This window comes from Phyllostomus hastatus, unplaced genomic scaffold (assembly GCF_019186645.2).
Source record: "Phyllostomus hastatus isolate PE091 unplaced genomic scaffold, TTU_PhHast_1.1 phas_contig_86, whole genome shotgun sequence".
NCBI classification, from domain to species: domain Eukaryota; kingdom Metazoa; phylum Chordata; class Mammalia; order Chiroptera; family Phyllostomidae; genus Phyllostomus; species Phyllostomus hastatus.
This window is the reverse complement of record NW_025333977.1, coordinates 44748759-44768205: the sequence shown is the minus strand read 5'-3', so window position 1 is coordinate 44768205 and position 19447 is coordinate 44748759. Positions and strand designations below refer to the sequence as shown.

General features: G+C 32.9%; 1 protein-coding gene across 3 annotated transcripts in view; it reads left to right on the top strand.

The window, feature by feature from the left end:
• Nucleotides 1-19447, top strand: part of PLOD2 (procollagen-lysine,2-oxoglutarate 5-dioxygenase 2) — a 90556-nt gene that overhangs the window by 69603 nt on the left and 1506 nt on the right. Inside the window, exons 9-20 of one of the 3 annotated variants that reach the window (XM_045851779.1) lie at nt 1631-1756; nt 3480-3601; nt 5033-5137; nt 8226-8351; nt 10823-10964; nt 12050-12112; nt 12823-12873; nt 13099-13212; nt 16015-16080; nt 17354-17458; nt 19005-19151; nt 19258-19383. In XM_045851779.1, the coding sequence (XP_045707735.1) occupies nt 1631-1756; nt 3480-3601; nt 5033-5137; nt 8226-8351; nt 10823-10964; nt 12050-12112; nt 12823-12873; nt 13099-13212; nt 16015-16080; nt 17354-17458; nt 19005-19151; nt 19258-19383 (1293 nt within the window). The remainder of the gene's footprint in view (nt 1-1630; nt 1757-3479; nt 3602-5032; nt 5138-8225; nt 8352-10822; nt 10965-12049; nt 12113-12822; nt 12874-13098; nt 13213-16014; nt 16081-17353; nt 17459-19004; nt 19152-19257; nt 19384-19447) is intronic. The other 2 variants (XM_045851780.1, XM_045851781.1) reach the window with 2 other exon arrangements.

The window sequence follows — 19447 nt, the reverse complement described above, 5'->3', positions numbered from 1 at the left end:
ACTAGGACTCAAATCAATGATTTGGAACATAAGGAAGAAGTAAACATTCAAATGGAACAGAATGAAGAAATAAGAATTCAAAAAAATGAGGAGAGGCTTAGGAACCTCTGGGACAACTTTAAATGTCCCAACATCTGAATCAAGGGTGCCAGAAGGAGAAGAGGAAGAGCAAGAAATTGAAAACTTTTTGAAAAAAGTAATGAAGGAGAACTTCCCTAATCTGGAGTAGGAAATAGATTTCCAGGGAGTCCAGGAAGCCCAGAGAGTCCCCAAAAAGCTGGGCTCAAGGAGGGACACACCAAGGCACATTATAATTAAATTATAAGATTAAAAATAAGAGAATCTTAAAAGTAGCAAAAGAAAAGGAGACGGTTACCTGCAAAGAAGTTCCCGTAAAACTATCAGCTGATTTCTCAAAAGAAACCTTGCAGGCAAGAAGGCCTCGAAGGAAGTATTGAAATTGTGAATGGCAAGGACCTACATCCAGGACTATTCTATCCTGCAAAGCTATCATTTAGAATGGGAGGGCAGATAAAGTACTTCCCAGATAAGGTCAAGTTAAAGGAGTTCATCATCACCAAGCCCTTATCATATGAAATGTTAAAGGGACTTATCTAAGAAAAAGAAGATCAAAACTGTAAACAGTGAAATGACAACAAATTCACAGCTATCAACAACTGAACTTAAAAAAAAACAAAAACAAACTAAGCAAACAACTAGAACAGGAACAGAATCATAGAAATGGAGATCACATTGAGGGTTATCAATGGAGAGGGGGAATGGGGAGAAAGGGAGCAAAGGTACAGGGAATAAGTACCATAAATGGCAGGTACAAAATAGACAGGGGGAGGTTCAGAATTGTATAGAAAATGGAGAAACCAAAGAAGTTGTATGTACACCCATGGACATGAACTAAGAGGGGCAGTACTGGAGGGAAGGGGTGTGCAGGGCTGAGGAGAATAAAGGGGAGAAAAAATATGGGACTATTGTAATAGCATAATGAAATATACTTAAAGAAAGTATGCTTAAAAAGAAGATAGCTTTTCTATATATAAAATAATGAGCCAAAATAATTAATTTTACTTTGTTATAATATTATATATAGGAAAATTAGATTATACATAATAAAATGAGATTAAAGGAGACATCCACGGATAGAAATAAAGGCTTAAGACCTCCTTAATTTCTTTATTTGAGCTTCAAAGTAACCACCGAACTTTTAAGCCATGGAAACAAAAGGGGAATCAAAATTAACTTTCTAATTTTAGGTAAAGCTATCAAAATAGTTTTGATCTGAAAGATGTTTCTTTAAGGACTACTATAAAGGGAGCGTTGTATGCTAGAGTAGGCAGTATCTTTAATTATATCCATATAATAAATATGAGAGTGAATTTCCTTTCAAACCTAATTCACAGTGAGGAGTTGTGATTGAGTAAAGTCAGTCACCTTGATGGGGTCTACAAAAATGTATTTCCAATGTTAGAGAATTGCCATAGGGCCATTCAAATTTAGCTGATTATATTGAATTTATATTCTATATATTTCATGTTGTTGTGATTAACACTTTAATAGAATTTAAAATAAAACCACACTAATGATAATTTTTTCTTATGTTTGTTGTAAAACAAAGGTCTATCCAAATGTAACAATAGGTGTTTTTATTGAGCAACCAACCCCTTTCCTACCTCGATTTCTGGACACATTACTGACCCTGGATTACCCAAAGGAAGCACTTAAAGTATTTATTCACAACAAAGTAAGTATTTGATAAATGAATATTTTGTGTAAAATGTGTTTTTTATTTTCTTTGGAACTAGTTGTTATATTTGTTTCTGAAAAAAATCCAGGGGTTAAAGTACATAGGGGATTTTTGGAGTAATTAATTCCCTGCCTTTTTCAGACTTAAGGATAAGAGTCTAGAAACTACTATCATAATATTGGGATAAGCGTCATCAAATTGACAGTTTTTGTGGATCAAAAATGGTTGAGTACCAGGCATTTTTTGTGGATCAACTTAATGTATAATAAAGGGATGGCAGAGGGTCTTATATTCCTGTACCTTTGGGTTAGTTCTGGCATTTTGTTTTGTAGAACCTGTCATTAATTGTTTTTAGTGTATGGTAATACCATAACATTAACACTTGAAATATCTTCTAGGTAGAGTATTGTTTGATTCCATGCAAGAGCCCATAATTGCATGCTCTTCCCCAAAGGATTTGATATTATCATTTCCTTCAGAAACATGCAGAGCCTCTCAAACACCTTTCACATATGCTATGAAATTGTCTCTTTCCTGTTAAAACAGTTGGTATTTAACATCATCTACAAAAACTCCATATCTGTGAAATATGCTATTTTCTCTCTCTATCCAAATACTTTTTCTTCACCACTGTTCTTGTTTCCAAATGTACATGCCAGCTAATCATTTGCCTTTCCCAGGGAATGTTTTAAACTTAGAGAAAAGCAGCAAAAGTAAGGGTGAATTGTTGACTATTTGCTTTGTAAAATGTGTTGTAGTGTATGTTCTTACAATAAAGTGTTTTGTTTTTTATATACAGGGCTGGGCAAAAATAGGTTTATAGTTGTGAGTACACGAAACAGAATTTATTTTTGTGTTATTACTAATTATCGTATTATTTTCCATATGAACAACCTTAAGCTTAGTTTTGCCCCAGCCTGCATTGTATTTTAATTGTACTTTTCTTCCTTTCATAGGACCTAAAACTTTTGATAGCAGAGATTTTTATCTTCTTTTATTTATAATTAGCTCTGTGTAGCCTTTATATGATAAATATTAATAAGCTATGAAAAGTTTTTAAAAATACTTAATGAGACTTGATACATAAAAAGCTCTGAAATGCTCTGAAGGAGACAGATAATCTTAATTGAAGTTTTAACACCGTGTAATGAAACTAATTTGATGACTTTGTGTTGATAGTTTTCCCATCAACAAAATTTTGTTAAATACTGTTTTTGTAAAACCACAGTTTTATATATGAGCATTATGTTTTCTCTCTGGTGTCACAGATACTTTAACACTGGTATTTATTTATAAAATTATTATTTATAACTTAGATTAATGTTTATTAGATTTAATATGTCTATTAGATAACACATGTCTATTATTGTCAGGCCATAAGCCACTTCCTCACCCTTCTCCCGACCTCGACTTGGAAACACTTCGTAGCACCCAGGATTTAAATATTTATGTAATCACCTGTCTAGGAGTAAATATTACAGCAATATTAAAGTATCTTCTCTTTAAAACTATGAATATGTGTCTATTTTAGATTGTATATATGACAGGTGATATTTAAATAAGTTTAATTTGGTCATTGTTTTGTCTGTAATTGTGTGATGATGTAAATAAAGTACGGCATTCACCACTGTGAATGCGAACCCGTCCCCACATATGAATCCTTCAGTCATGTTATTGCCTTATTTTTCTCACTGCTTTTCTATTTTTAAAAAATTTACAGGAAGTTTATCATGAAAAGGACATCAAGGTATTTTTTGATAAAGCTAAACATGAAATCAGTACTATAAAAATAGTGGGACCAGAAGAAGATCTAAGTCAAGCCGAAGCCAGAAACATGGGAATGTATGTTTTAATAAATTTAAACAATTTCTACTAAAGAAACTTTGAAAAAAACCTTAAAAAAGTTTGTACCCTACCTTGAATGTCTCAGTTATTTGTGTGTGCATGTGAGTTGTGCATACGTGTGAGCACCTTCTGCTATTAGACTATCTGCATTTGTGTGTAAGGGGGGAGAAGTTATTTTCATTTTTATTTTAATGGCTAAGAGTCCATGTATTTAATCAAGCTATTAATTGAACTTAAGATCAAGATTAAAAATTACTCAGACAAGTGTATAGTATGACATATATAAGCAGTGATTTAAATGTCTACTCTGTGAAGGTTATGTGTGGTAAAAATGAATGTTTTAGACTAAGGCTTAAAAGGATGTTTCTGCATTCTGGTTACCTGCTGATATCAGAAGAAATATTTTAGGTCCTTTGTTTAACCCTTTCAATACTTCTGAGAGATTACTAATAAAATTCTGGTAATAGTAAAAGCAGTCCTTTACTCAGTAAATGGTAGTTGAATATTCCAGGCAGTGGGTTAATTGCTGATAAGGGATGAACAGTCATGGTGACTTCTTGTTTTGTGTTGTGACAGCTGAGGGCTCAGCATGGTGGATGCTGCTGGGGGTGGGGGGTAGGGGGATGTGGGGAAACAGGTCTCTGGAAAACCAAACCAATGTCTTTACTAGTGGTTCCATAACTGACAATAGCTAAAAGTGATAGATAACTGGGAGCCCAGAAGGAAAGGACCCGGAATGCAGAAACCATGATAGTGGGAAGATTTTCATGAATCTCAAGTGGTACATTCCATGGTGTCCTGATAGAACACAGCAGATTTTACCAAGAAAAGCAACATTACAGTCAGTGTCCCCAGTAAAATGCAAGGGAGTAGCAACCTTAGAAAAAATCGCATGCAAATCAAGTTTTAAAAAAGCTAATACCTAAAGAGGAGTTGACCTGTATCTGCAAGAGTCACTGAAACCTCAGTTGCTGGATAGCCGAGATTTTGCAGTGTGTATTCGTGTGTGTGTGTGTGTGTGTGTGTGTGTGTGTGTGCGTGCATGTCCACATGTGCAAAAACATTTTGATTTTTTGAAAAAAAAAGTTGATAAATACATTGGGGAAGTTATTTTTCCCTTTCAGAGAGAATTTAATTCTAAATTCTAAATTGCCATTCTGATGTGTTTTATGTTCTAAAATATTTACTAGCTGAAAACGTATTTCATCTGGTTTAAAAGTTTTGGTGTGGATCTGCCTGTGAACATCTGTGTTGATAAACTGACCATTTTGAAATTCAAAACAATACTTACCCTTTTGGATATTGTCTCATTATTTTGATTAGAAAACTATGTTAGAGAAACTTTAATTTATATATAAGCTTTATATTAACATCTTTCAACAGCAACTATTTATTTTTTCTAATTCATATTTCTTTTTCCCATATCAGGGATTTTTGCCGTCAGGATGACAGCTGTGATTATTACCTTAGTGTGGATGCAGATGTTGTTTTGACAAATCCAAGAACTTTAAAGATTTTGATTGAACAAAACAGGTACTATATAAAATTCAATGTCAATTTATATTTTAAACAATGATCTTTTTCTTCCGTGGTGTAGACATACTATAAAGACATCTGTGGAAGGAACAAACAGGAAGGAGCAAGTTGAGGGAACTCACACTAAGTATTTTCTATACCTTATAAACTTTCCGTTCTAATTAGTTTTCTTTTAAAGAAGTCAAGTAGAAAATAATCTAATAAAAATTGGAAGTATTATTAGTTACAATCACAAATGTGATATTTGTCAGAATGTATTTGCCTTACATTTTCTGTTTAAAGATAGGTGAAATATCTGATAGAAGTAAAATTTGGAATTTTAAAATTTTCTGTAGAACTTTTTTTTAAGATAATGTTTTTTAAAGATTTTATTTATTTTTAGAGGGGAGAAAGGAAGGGGAAAGAGAGGGAGAGAAACATCAATGTGTGGTTACCCCTCAGGCACCCCCCCTGGGGACCTGTCCCACAACCCAGGCATGTGCCCTGACTGGGAATCAAACTCGGGACCCTTTGGTTTGCAGGCCGGCACTCAATCCACTGAGCCACACCAGCCATTACTCTGTAGATATTTTTAAAGTAGAATTTCATAAAACTTTTGACCTAAAAAGTTGTTATAAAGAGGGTTGTAGTTCTTAGAAGTTGAAATTTTAGAGGTACAATTTTTTTCACAGCCAAATCTGTGGTTTTATTTAGTACTGAACTAATTATTACTGGTCTATACCTGTTTTCATATAACTGAATTGAAATGGGACAAAGACACCATCTATACCAGCTTATAATAATAGCAAATCTTCACTTATTAATGTTACTGCTACTACTAATAAGGGTATTATTAACACATGTACTAATGGCTCACCTTTAAGTAAGTACTTATTAAGTGCCAGGGTTTTTCTAAATATATTTACATATATTAACACAATTATTTCTCATGACAGAATAGTTAGCAGTAAATATTACTGTTTTTATTTTACTGCATAAAATATGTGAGAAATTTATTATTCTCTGCTAACCCACTCTATATGTAAATGAATTTGAGAATTCAGTTATTTCAAAATCTAAGACTTCTCAGTATTAATTTGTATATACAGCTCCACTATATAATTATGAATAGATACATATCTATCTAAGATAAGTATAAATTTCAGGTAATTTTTCAAGTCATATATATAAGGTTTTAATCAGTGTACAAGGAAAAGCATATGAATAGAGTTGCAATTTGTAATTCTTAAACCAGTGGAATTCAGTAATATTTTCTTGAAATTTCCATGTTAATTTTCTCTTAATTTGACTGAAATTCAATACTTGTAATATATATAATCTTCTAATAATATTTAGATGTTTTATTATATGACACATTAATTCTTATAGTGAACTGTTACTGGATTCATACTCTACATTTAATGTATATCCCCCCATACAAAGGGTTACAAACCTTTACAAGGTTTAAAAATCTAATATTTTAAACCTTACAAAGTATAAAATTTCCTTCATAAGATTCAGTAAAACTTTGGTTCTTTCTCCAGTTTCATAAATTTCTGTTAATTTTCAAAGGATTAGGTTCACACGATATGCTCCTGTAATATTGTGTGAACCTAATCCTGTAGGTTCACATGATACTACACGTATTGTGGCACTTAACTAAGCATGTAGTTTCTGCAGCTCATTTACATATACCAAGACTCTGGCAGATTCAGTAGATTTGCCTGAAGGCTAGAGGAGCATGGGATGGGTCACATCTTAGGGCATGAGACTTTCCAGTATTTCATCTAGTCCCCTTTTCCCTCTCCTCCTCCTACCTCTGCTGTTTCCTGCCTTGCCCCAAATTTTACTCCTTGAATTGTTTAGTGCATGTCATCACCCCCAGCTGTTACTCTTATATTTTCATTCTCAGAAACAGTAGGCACACCACACATGGATTTTGATTTTCAACATTTCTTTCACTTTTCTATTTTTGGGAGGCAGCTGAGATTTAAATTTTTTTATATTAAATATTTAATCTTGTCCATTATGGACATTGAGTTATCATTTCTTAACTAAACATAATATATAGATTCTAATTTGTTATCTATGTATCTTAAACAAATCAAAATGTGTTTTTGGTTAATATTTCATTTTAATAGGAACCAGGAAAAATTAAAACAAGACTGTTATTTTGCATGTTATGCATTTTGTAGACTGTCTCACTTTTCCGCGGGTAAGAGAAGGGGTGCACCTGGTCTTCACAAGACTGGCATGTTGTTGAATAGGTTTTTTTCGTGGAGAGTGGTTTGTCCATAAGCTTTCTCTTGGGGGAATTTTGTGGGCTTTTCTTAAAAACTGAGATACCATTATAGTGGACTGTATTTTAGAAGTAATTCTAGAGGAACTTCATATTTTGCTACCTTATTTGTAAAATGTTGACACATTATAGATTAGATTTTCCTGAGAAGAAGTATGTATGACATGTTTTGGACTTGTCTCATGTGATTATATCAAGCAGACTATTTCCTGGGAGGTGGCGTGCTATGGCAGTTATCGTCTCTTTTGTCTTCTGAAATAGTTAGAGGACCAGACAGATGTTCCGTGTTGCCAGGGTTAGCACAACCCATTTTCAGAGTTGTACAAAATGGAAACAAATGCTAAAGTGAGACTTTAGGAAAACTGGCTCATTTACAGATATTGTAGGCCATCAGCATTCCTGTCTTTATTCAACAGATATTTATTGGATAACTGAATGCACCAGGGATTATTATGTTTCTCTAATGGCAGTGAAAATATTTGATTTTATATAGTACAGTTTTTGAAATAATTAAGGTAGTTTCACTTTTTGGACATAAGTATAAAAAGGACTTTTAAAAGACCTTTTTATATTTTCATTCACATTTTGAGTTAGTTTTGTAGTCTTTTAAAGAAATATCATTGAAAATCAGCAGTGTGCTTAAGAAAAAATGTTGGGAAGAAATTTCTCTATTTTAGTTTTTTGGTCTAACTGCATGTGTGTTAAATGAACTTTATTGTTTTGTGTGTCATGCGAAGTCCAGACACATAATTGTGTGATCATTTAAGAAAAAATAGTTACCTGGATTTTTTTTTTCTTTCACCTTAGAAAGATCATTGCTCCTCTTGTAACTCGCCATGGAAAGCTGTGGTCCAACTTCTGGGGAGCACTTAGTCCTGATGGATATTATGCTCGATCTGAAGATTATGTGGATATTGTTCAAGGGAATAGAGTGTAAGTTACTTAATTTAATCTTTTTAATGTAACATACTGTGATCTAGAGATGGGGTCTTATTAATATTACTGGAGGGGTTTTTTTTTGTTTTTTTGTTTTTTGTTTTTTACTATTTATCTTTTTTTTTAATCTCACCTGAGGATATGTTTGTTGATTTGGGGGTGGGAGGAAGAAAGAGAGAGAGATAGAAACATCAATGTGAGAGAAACATCAGTGGTTGCCTCCCATACATGCCCTGACCAAGGATCAAACCTATAATCTAGGTATGTGCCCTGACCTGGAATCAAACCCACAACCTTTTGGTGCGTGAGATAACACTTCAATCAACTGAGCTACCTGTCCAGGGCATCTTTTTTTATGTTTAAGGGCAAGTTGAAAACCTGAGGACCACTTGGGATCCTGAAATACTCGATAAACTAGTATTTTACAAAAAAAGTTTTTTAAATTCTAAATCTTTAAAAGAACAAACTCACTGTTGTAGGACATACTAAGAGATAATATATGGTTACCATGGGTAGCAGTCTTATGATCAATTATTAGCAGAGTAATTATTCTGTAGTTAAAAGTTAGTGGCCAGGATGAAGGTTGTTTTGATAGCTTTTAAAACTTACAAATGAGCAAATAAAAACAACACTCCGCATCAGAACCTTCAACACTTTCTATTGCAAAGTGTTTTCTGTGTAAAATAACTAATATTCTACTTTAAAGATGAATTTCCTCATCAGTGCCTGATTTCAATTTCTAGAATTAGAAAAGAATATACTTGTTACTAAGTGTGTGCATGACTGATATTTATTTTAAAAACAATAGCTGATATTTTTTAAAGTAAAAAATGACCACTGAAGTAGTAGATTTTTGCTAAGGTAATATCACAGAAGACTGCCATTCATTTTTTCATATGCATAACAGACCAGAGTGAATGAGACATTAAGTGCTTGGCCTGGTTTCTCAAATACATCAACCCAATAACAACAGGATAGCATTCTTTCATTACTAAAATATGTGCCCTTAAATTTAGAAAAAAAATCACACACTTGTTCCACAGCTGAGTAGTAAAAAGGTGTTTTGTTTGTGAAAATAGTAATAGTAAATTTGAGAGAGATAAATATGATAAAGGCTTTTGTTAGTTGGAGCTAAGAAGCATGATAGCTGAGAAAACACTATCAAAATATATTCTGTTGTTTCAAAGTACTTATAATATGTCTTTGGGATTATTTGTATGGACCATACGGCTGATATTGACTGTGGGTATAATAGAAATAAAGGTTCACAGAAGTAGAATAGAGAATTCGTGTTTTATTTAAGTGCCGTAGGCACTGGTGATTTTCATCCAACCTTCTGTCATTGTCTAAAATGTGAGGGTCAGAATAAGGTAGGGGTTTCTGATCTACCTGAAGGAATGACATCTTATGACCTGTGTGTTTTCTTTCAAAATTGAAAGACTGTACACTCTGAGAGTGATTAATTTCTTTTTAAATTATATTTATTGTTTATGCTACTATGTGATCAATTTATGAATTCAGATGATACAATATATACATTTTTATAACCATTTATCTTGGGGCTCATCTAGTAAGACAAAATGGCATTATATTTTTGTCAATATGTATATTTTTTGATCAAGATCTCCCTTTCTGTTCTCTAAAAGCTACAGGCATATATATTCCTTCAGGCAAATAATTTCTTCTACTGTTCTTAGGAAGGGAGCCTGTTCAGAGTGAGGAGATGGGTCTGTGGGAAGAGTGACGGACAAAATAATGTGCCTCCCGTGCTCTCCTGGCTACCTTTCTTCATACCTTCCCTTTTTAAATAAAAATTTGAGATGGCTTAATGAATTTCAAGAGAATGTATTTTAGGAGAATTCTAGGCTGTATTCAGTGGTGTGCTGGTAAATATCTAACAGCTGGTTCTTGGGGTTGGAGGGTGTCCTGACTTGTAGTGTTTGCCAATTTCCATGGTGTAAATACTTCTACCATGGCTGATTTTAAGCTTCTGATGTGAAGTCACATAGCATAAGACATGCGAAGTGAAGTTACAAGTCAGTTCTGGAGAACCAGTGTAAACTAGCTCTAGCAAACCAGTTGTATGTCATTATTTTTTTCTATCAAATTACTTAATCTTAAATGGAAACACCTTCTGTACAATAGAATATCATACTCTAACTGTTATCAACTAAGTGAGGGGTGATAGCCAAAATGTCAAGCCAATATCAACTTTAGAGTAAAATTTATTTAGGGGAGGTAGTGATTTCTCTCATAAAAATGTAGTGTATGCCAAATAATCTCATATAAATTATATGCATGTGTGTATATATGTCAGCTATCATTAAATGTATTTGCATTTCCATGTAATTTGCTTCAATAATTTTGATAAAATTTGAAACATACAAGGTATTTATTTTTAAAACAAAAATAAAACTTCAAGTATTTTGTATTTGTAGTATTTTGGAATTTCTTCTCTTTACTTTCAGAGGGCTATGGAATGTCCCATACATGGCTAATGTATACTTAATTAAAGGAAAGACTCTTCGATCAGAAATGAATGAAAGGAACTATTTTGTTCGGGATAGACTGGATCCTGACATGGCTTTTTGCCGAAATGCTAGAGAAATGGTGAGGATATGCTGATGGCTTGCTGGATGCTGTCAGAAAATGGCTTGCTTTCCCAGTTGATGTGCCGTTGTCTTTCGATGTTCCTTTTCTTTCTGATTTGTAAATACTAGCCAATTTTTTTGGTTCTGTGTTGAAGAATTAGGAACAATTATGGAAAATAATTAGTGAATGTTTACCTATGAGACATTTGAAAAATTAGGCTGGTGATTACACTAATTCATGAGCAACAATGGAATTTAATAATCAGCATGAATTTGTTACAAATCAGCTTTTCATTTTTTAAAAATTCACCTTCCATTTGAAATTCTGTATTGAAAACTTGACCTAATTAAAACTAATTAGGTAGAGCCTGAGTGAAATGATCATTTACACAGTTAAGAATATACTTTTATCTGAAAATGAATGTCTCTACACTCCTTACCACTAAACAAGGAGAAGGCTTGAGGTATGGAGTATATTTCATCTATCCAAAAAATTAATGATACATTGTTATTCTACTTTCATTATATAACTTAAATGACTATAGAAAAGAATTTGTTTTTCAAAGTGTATAAATATCTTTTAAAATGTATTTATACAATTTTCTGTTTTAGAAAGGATTGAATTATTTTATTCACATTTGTGTAAAATATAATTTTGGGAAAAATCAAAAGAGTTGGCAAGTATTTTTTATTAGTTTAATAAGGCATGTATTATTTGAATATGTTTGTTTCTCCTACAAAACCTGTGTGCATTGTTTATACTGAATATTCTCAGTCTCTGTAATTGTAATTTGTGCTCATGTTTGGCTGATTTGACTCAACAGCGCATCCTGGAATGGCCTCTCTTACACATTTATTTCTTTGTCTTGACTTTATGTCTAATGGAAATTCTACGGAATGAGCTTGGATTTATGTTTCATCAAAAAAAAAAAGGGCTGGAATGGTTTCTTTGTGTGCACTATAAGCTTTGCTTGTTCTGCATGTTTTCTATGAAGGACATTTCAGAATGTCAGCTTTTCATCAAGGGCTGCTATTTTACTACCTGAGAATACCTGAGAGAGTGGGTGTGCAGGTCAACTTACCCAGTGCTTCTCTTCATTTTAGACTTTACAAAGGGAAAAAGACTCCCCTACTCCGGAAACATTCCAAATGCTCAGCCCCCCAAAGGTGTTATTTTTATTTCTTTTTATTTGTTTTTGTTGATTTAATTAATATAAGATATAGTGTACTGCCTAACAGTAAAGTTTTTTAAAGAGTCTTCTTTCTATTTAGCTTGTTAAACTTTTGGTATTCATTGGTTCTGACTCTGCTTATGGGCTTGTAAACTTCGTGTACTGGGGGTGGGCATTGCGTGATGTTCAGCTCTGGGTTCCTTGTGCTGATTTACATTTTATGTTGACAGATGAGAAAATGAAACCTCAATTAATCCGTTTCACTAGTTTTTGTTTTTTTTTTAAAGGAGAGAAGAAGTAGGAGTATGCATGAGATACATCTCAATAAAAATGAGATTTAAGCACTCTTCACATTTTTTTGTATTATTAATACTCTTTTACCATTAAAACAGGTACAAAATGAAACAACTTTATGTTAGTGGTGTTGCCACATTTATCTGGTTTGGGACAGGGATATAAGACTAATTTTCTTTAGCTGCCTTATAAGTATGAGCAATATCTGTGTCCGGTTTTTAAATGTTAGGACAATAAAATAATAAAATAGAGTGATGAAATAATATTAACGTTTGAATTCTTGTTTAAAAATGTGATATATTCTTTGAAAGGGAAAGAAGCCAAAAGAGGTACAATCAATTCATTGAACTTGCATGTTTAAAAACACTTCTGCTTTCAAACAGGAATATTTTTCCCGATGTCTACCTCTAGGATCAAAGAGAAAGGGACACAAACGGTCCATTCTGCCGCTTCTGTTTTTCAGTTGAGTGTCAGTGCTGGCAATTAGTTTTGTATGGTGGCTGAATTCATAATGAATCAAGATTTTATTTCTCTCATTTTCACTCATGCATGTTTTTAGATGAAAAATAAAAATGCATGTTCATGAATGAAAATATAAAAGTTGAAATTAATGTTATATATTTTGTATGGTTAACTGTATTTTTTGTACTTCTAAGATTGTTAATACTCTTATTTTTTGACATATAGGGTGTATTTATGTACATTTCTAACAGACACGAATTTGGAAGACTACTATCAACTGCTAATTACAATACTTCCCACTATAACAATGACCTTTGGCAAATTTTTGAGAATCCTGTGGTATGTATTTCATACTCAACTTTACTTATTACTTACTTTCCTGTAACTCTAAATGGATGAAAATAAATAGGGTTAAAAATATGAAAATATGGTAAGAGGCTTTAAAAGTTTTTTTAATTATATGACTTTTTAAAAGCTACAATTAAATATATTTTATGTCCTTTAGAGTAGATCAAAACCTGACCAAGAACTTTTTTTTAAATAAGACATATATTGGGTTTGGGGAAGGGAATTAGCAGTTTTTTAAATTTCTACCAGCATTTCTACTTATGTATTGTAAAATACTATCAAATTTTTAATCACAATTTCATAAGCAATGCTTATAATAGCTAACATATGACAATAATACATTTTGATTTTCAGGAAGAAAATTCGTTAGTTTGGGAAAATACATTTTATTTTATCATTTTATTTTTTTTAATAACAATTTTGTGAATGCATACCAAAGATAGCTAGAGAAAAATGCAGAATAAGTGGATTCAGCATATAAAGAAAGTCTTAAGTTGAGGAAACTATTTCCTTTTAAAGTCTAAAATAATTTCTTTATAGACAGATATAAATCATACAGGAATTAACTTTTTTTTAAGTTATCTATTTTATTTTATTTTTTTTAAAGATTTTATTTATTTATTTTTGGTGAGGGAAGGCAGGGAGAAAGAGAGAGAAACATCAATGTGCGGTTGCTGGGGGCCGTGGCCTGCAACCCAGGCATGTGCCCTGAATGGGAATCGAACCTGTGACACTTTGGTTCGCAGCTCGAGCTCAATCCACTGAGCTACGCCAGCTAGGGCAGAATTAACTTTTTTGAATAATTTTCTTTTGTCTTAATGGGGCCTGCTCTTTTTAGTCAAGTCAGCACATTTATTCAAGGGAAAGTACTTTCTTCAATAATCATCTTTGTAATACCACTGTTTATGGTTTTCCCTTGCCAATAGTAAAAGTTTTAAATTACAAAGACTCAATTCATCTTAATCAGTATTCTTGTAGTTGACATCTGTGAATAGTGAATTTAATGGCCTCTGAATTCTCTCTTGAATAGAAAAAGAGTGTATTTCGGCATTTTTGTATTGTAAAAGTACTTTCAATCCCTTTTAGCTGCATATCTTCATCTTTCACAGGAGTAGACTTGAGAAGAGGCTTTTTCAAATGGTGAGGGTAGAATTACATATTTTACTTTAGCACTGAATGTCTTGTTATTTGAGAAAGAGAATTATTTGATTTCTTGGGTAATATTAGCTTCCTGGAAAAATATTCCAAGTTATATCCTGAATTGTGGATACTTGTGTAAAAATTCAAATCTTTGGAGAGTATGCAATGATAATATCACAAGGAAGTTTGGTACCATTTTTCTTTCTATGGCTTTATAAACTTGGTGTTTTTGGAAATTAGCCTTATGGATATGCCTTAATGGCTTTGTGGGGGATATACATAGCAAAATATTTAATGATTGTCCCATTATCAGACTTTCTTAGAAATTAGTAAGGTCACAGTTTGTTCACTGGGATTTGAAATGTGGTCTAAAGTGAAAAATTAATGTAAAATTTTAGGGGCTTTATTTTAACTTTAAAAATCAGTAATGATACATAAGAAAGAATATAGAAAGATTCTGAAATGTTATGAGTTATTATTTACTTCTAATTTTTTCTCATATTTGGGAATCAGAAAACTAATCAATATTAGAAGGAATAATGACATAATAATTTGATCCTTATAATTATGTATTACAAATAAAATTTATTAAAGAATTTGAAGATAGCTTTGCTTCTCTTTATCAAAAATATCTGAGCTACATATAAGCAGAGATATGCAAAACTAATAATAGGATATAAATTGTCTCGACTCCTCTGAAACCTAGTCTCAAAAGGTATACTTCAAACAAATATTTTTGAAACATAATTTTGATTGGAGTTACTTTACATCCGTACCTCAATTCTTCCTCATTGGCCTCCTGTAATTTGTACTGTGTAAAGAGACAATTAAGAACTTTGTTCGACTATCTAAATACTTTTAAGAAGAGATCTTTTTGAATAAGAAATCACTTAATATTTTTATATATATCCTTTAAATAAGTGGGTTTTTAAATGAAACACTTGACCCAGGAAAAGGACTCCTTAGCTGATGTTGACAAAGATTGAGAGATTTTAGTGTGTGGTTGATGTGTGCGATTGGTTAAAGAGAAGAATCTTTTTCATGAGTTAGCATGAAGAGGACCTATTTTTTAATATATGGTCCTATATCTTAATTTTAGTAACTAAAAGAAGTGAAGTGTTAGTAACCCTATTATTATTCATCGATAAATATTAAAAATTGAAGTGAAGGAGGAAATTTTACATTGAAATTATTCAGAGGAATTATTTTAGAGGAATTAATTAATGCATTAATTAATATTTACTAATATTTATTAATAGATTTTGTTCACTTTTAAACACCTATGTATCTTCCCTGTATATATGCATATGATATATATGCATATATATATCATATATATATGTTAGATATATATGTTAGATTTATAACATATAAATCTAATCACTGTAGATTACTTAAGTTTTAAAATCCTAAGGTATAAAACTTCATAAATAAAAATTTTTGTGTTTTGTAGAAAGATATGATCAAACAGAGAAACAGGCAAATATTAAAAAACATGAATGTAGTTTCTGATAATTATTTTGTCTAAAATAAACAGTCATTCATAAGTTGTTTGAGCAATTTCTAAAATGCATATACTTTATGTTTTTATTACAGTTTTTGTAAAATTATTTGCTTTAATCTGTGCAATTGATTTTTTTTTTTTTTTGGTAGGACTGGAAGGAAAAGTACATAAACCGTGATTATTCAAAGATTTTCACTGAAAATATAGTTGAACAGGTTCGTATTAATAATTACTATGAGCCTTGACTGGTGTGGCATAGCTGGCTGAGTATTGCCCAGCAAAGCTTGTTCAATTTCTGGTCAGGGCACATGTCTAGGTTTTGGGTTCAGTCCCAGTTGGGGCATGTACAAGAGGCAACTGATTGGTATTTCCTCCCTGTCTTCCTCCCTCCCTTTCCCTTGCTCTAAAAATAAAACAATGAGTAAAAAAAATAATTACTATGATTTATAGAGTATTTTTGTTATATATTTTCCAGAAAGGCAAATTATTACTGCAGTACTGCTTTAGTGGAGGATGTTGTGAAAGCGGAGGAACTATCCTAATTTAGGCGAAATTCAAATGGCTTAATCCCCAATTTTATAACCTTGAGGGTCATCGTATAGCTGTAAAACTGTAGAATGTGGTGATGAACAAAAAAATGTAAGGTTATGGGTTTTTAAAGTGCGCTCCCAATGTCATAGCTTTTTCAAACCATGCAAAATAAGGAGCCATTGGCAGATCTCCTTCAGTGACAGGTTACCTTTGAGAGAAATTGGGCCCCAAGACTTTCTTCTCAGAGGTGGTTTTTCAGATGAACTGTTTTAGAGTGGTATTCCACACTATTGCTAATACCTTATATCAGAGAGTGTAAGGTGTCTTTGATTCTGAGATGTGTTGTTTTGTTACTGTGAGAAAGAAGAAAAACTCTGCCAATTAAACTATGAGACAATGTTTTCTAGTCATTTAGAATTTTTTATTTTATACATGTTTAAAGGCTTGTTTTAGACTTACTAAGGCATAGATGTTACATGTTCTAGGTACTGTGTATACAATAACTTTCTGTTTCTGTTGCAAATTATAGTGTAAATCATGTAAAGAGATTTTAAAGGGCAACTCAGTTCAGCAAATGCAACACCAGCTAAATGCATGTATGTATACAGACACATACACATAACATGTACACACAGGGTAAGGACAGAATGAATGTTTATTTGACCAAGCACCATGGCATTAAAACTACATTGCAATGGCTGCTTGGCTTTAAGACACATGGTGATTTCACTGATGTTAAAATATTTTTTGAAAAGTCTCAGAATGTGTTAAAAAAACAATACACACTAGTATTATTTGTAATACAATAATAAAGCCAATAATATGGGACAAACTTCTTAAAAAGCACATCTACAGGAGATAAATATTGACTATTACGTCCTGTTAATTTTGAAATGCTCATTATTAGTTAAAAGACACAAAATGTTATTTTCTTAATGGTGATGCCATGTTTTGTAGCCTTGTCCAGATGTCTTTTGGTTTCCGATATTTTCTGAAAAAGCCTGTGATGAGCTGGTGGAAGAAATGGAGCATTATGGCCAGTGGTCTGGAGGGAAACATCATGTAAGTTGGAATTTCACATGGAAAACTAAAATGTGTTTGTGGGGCGGGAGGAGGGGAAGATATTTAGAGAACTCAGAGCTGAGTATAACTCTGAGTAGACCGAAATGAATGGGCTAAGGAAGACTGTCAGGAAAGCTATTTTTAAGTGTAATTTTGCTACTAATTAGTGTTTAACATTTGATCTGTCTGGGGCCCAGTTTCTCATTTATACATGTAATTACACTGGATGGTCCCTGAAAGTCAGTGTCCCCAGGCTGGAAATGTTAAGGTTAATGTATGTCTTTACTCTGTGATGTTCTTCAAGGTTACTTTTTGTTCTAAATGCTAGGTTTATCCAGTTGATTGTCTAAGCTATTTCTTTTTTTGTACAAAACGTAAAAAGGAAGAACCTGTTTGAATGCTGTTAGTGTAAAAAAGACTTGGCAGGGAGCCTTACTCAGTGGTTCAGTGTTTTTCTTTTCCTCCGAGAACTCACATATGCCGGCTCCTTAACAATACCAAGAAATTTAAGTGGAAACTCTTGGATATTACTGCCTCTGCCTAATTACATACTTCAGCAAGTTAGCTGAGCAGGGAGATAGGAGTTCAAAGAACAATGAAGAACTTGAAGTCAGTGGTTTATAGGCAGAATAATGAGAACCTATCTTGGAAGGACTTTGGGCTCTGCAAAGTGGATGTGAGGAACAGAGCCGGGAAGGCTGGTTTTGATGGTTGGTAATCCAGAGGATCTTTGCCCATCGAGTAGCTATGACTGCCTGAAGGATAACTGTAAAAAACTCATTTTGGGGGGGACTTGGGAGGGCTTTGGAAATTACTTTTATCTATTTTATAGTCAGACCTCACATACACATTTGTAAAAAATAATACGTTGAATAAATGGAGCCACTTTAAAATGGAGTTGGAGCTGCCCTCCCAGAGCCTTGCACATCTTATTCCTCAAATCTTTAGAATGTTGATACAGGGCAAAAGGGCCTTGGACTCGACCCCAGAGCAGCATTGTATCCCAAAAAACTATGTGCAAAGATGACAAGAAAGAAGATACCATGTCTACCTGCATTGAAAATTAAAAACATTGCTTAGTGTTAGCAACACTGTGCTAGCTTATCTGTACCTGTAGAAGCATCTTCCGTCTTTTAGAGTAGTTGTTCCCCTTCCCTTTTCCATAAATACCCCTTGTCTTTGTCTCCGAATGTGAACACTCTGGGTTTCTGCCTACACCAGTGCTTTCTGAATAGCTATTCTTTTGCGTCTCATAAATACTTGTTGCCTCTTAGTTTGGCCTTTTAATTTTGGGTTAACGCATTAAATAAGTTGGAAAGGAGTCTACTGACTCTGCAGTATTTTGCTTCATTGATATACTTGCAAAGCCATGTTACCTAAGTTTTTTTTTATATATAGTTTTACAGTTAAAGTAGATGGTGTACCATAATTGCATTATTCATTTTGTTTGTTCATAATGGTCTTAGGGCTGAAAAGAATACCAAGGTAGTATAAATGTGGATTGCTTGTGGACCACACTTTATGATGTCGTCAATGCTTTCTTTAGGATAGCCGTATATCTGGTGGTTATGAAAATGTCCCAACTGATGATATCCACATGAAGCAAGTTGATCTGGAGAACGTATGGCTTCATTTTATCCGGGAGTTTATTGCACCGGTTACCCTGAAAGTCTTTGCAGGCTATTATACGAAGGTAGTTATTCTCCCGCTTCTCCTGCCTACCTCCTACTAGCTTTTATACAAATATGCTATTTTATGTTCTTATTAATACAAATCTATTTGTTTACCTTGCCTTTTAGGGGTTTGCATTATTGAATTTTGTGGTAAAATACTCCCCAGATAGACAGCGTTCTCTTCGTCCTCATCATGATGCTTCTACGTTTACCATCAATATTGCGCTCAATAGCGTGGGAGAAGATTTTCAGGTAATTACAGCTTTTATTTTTTACATTTCTCAAATATGCCATTACAAAAAGGCCTTTATCCTTT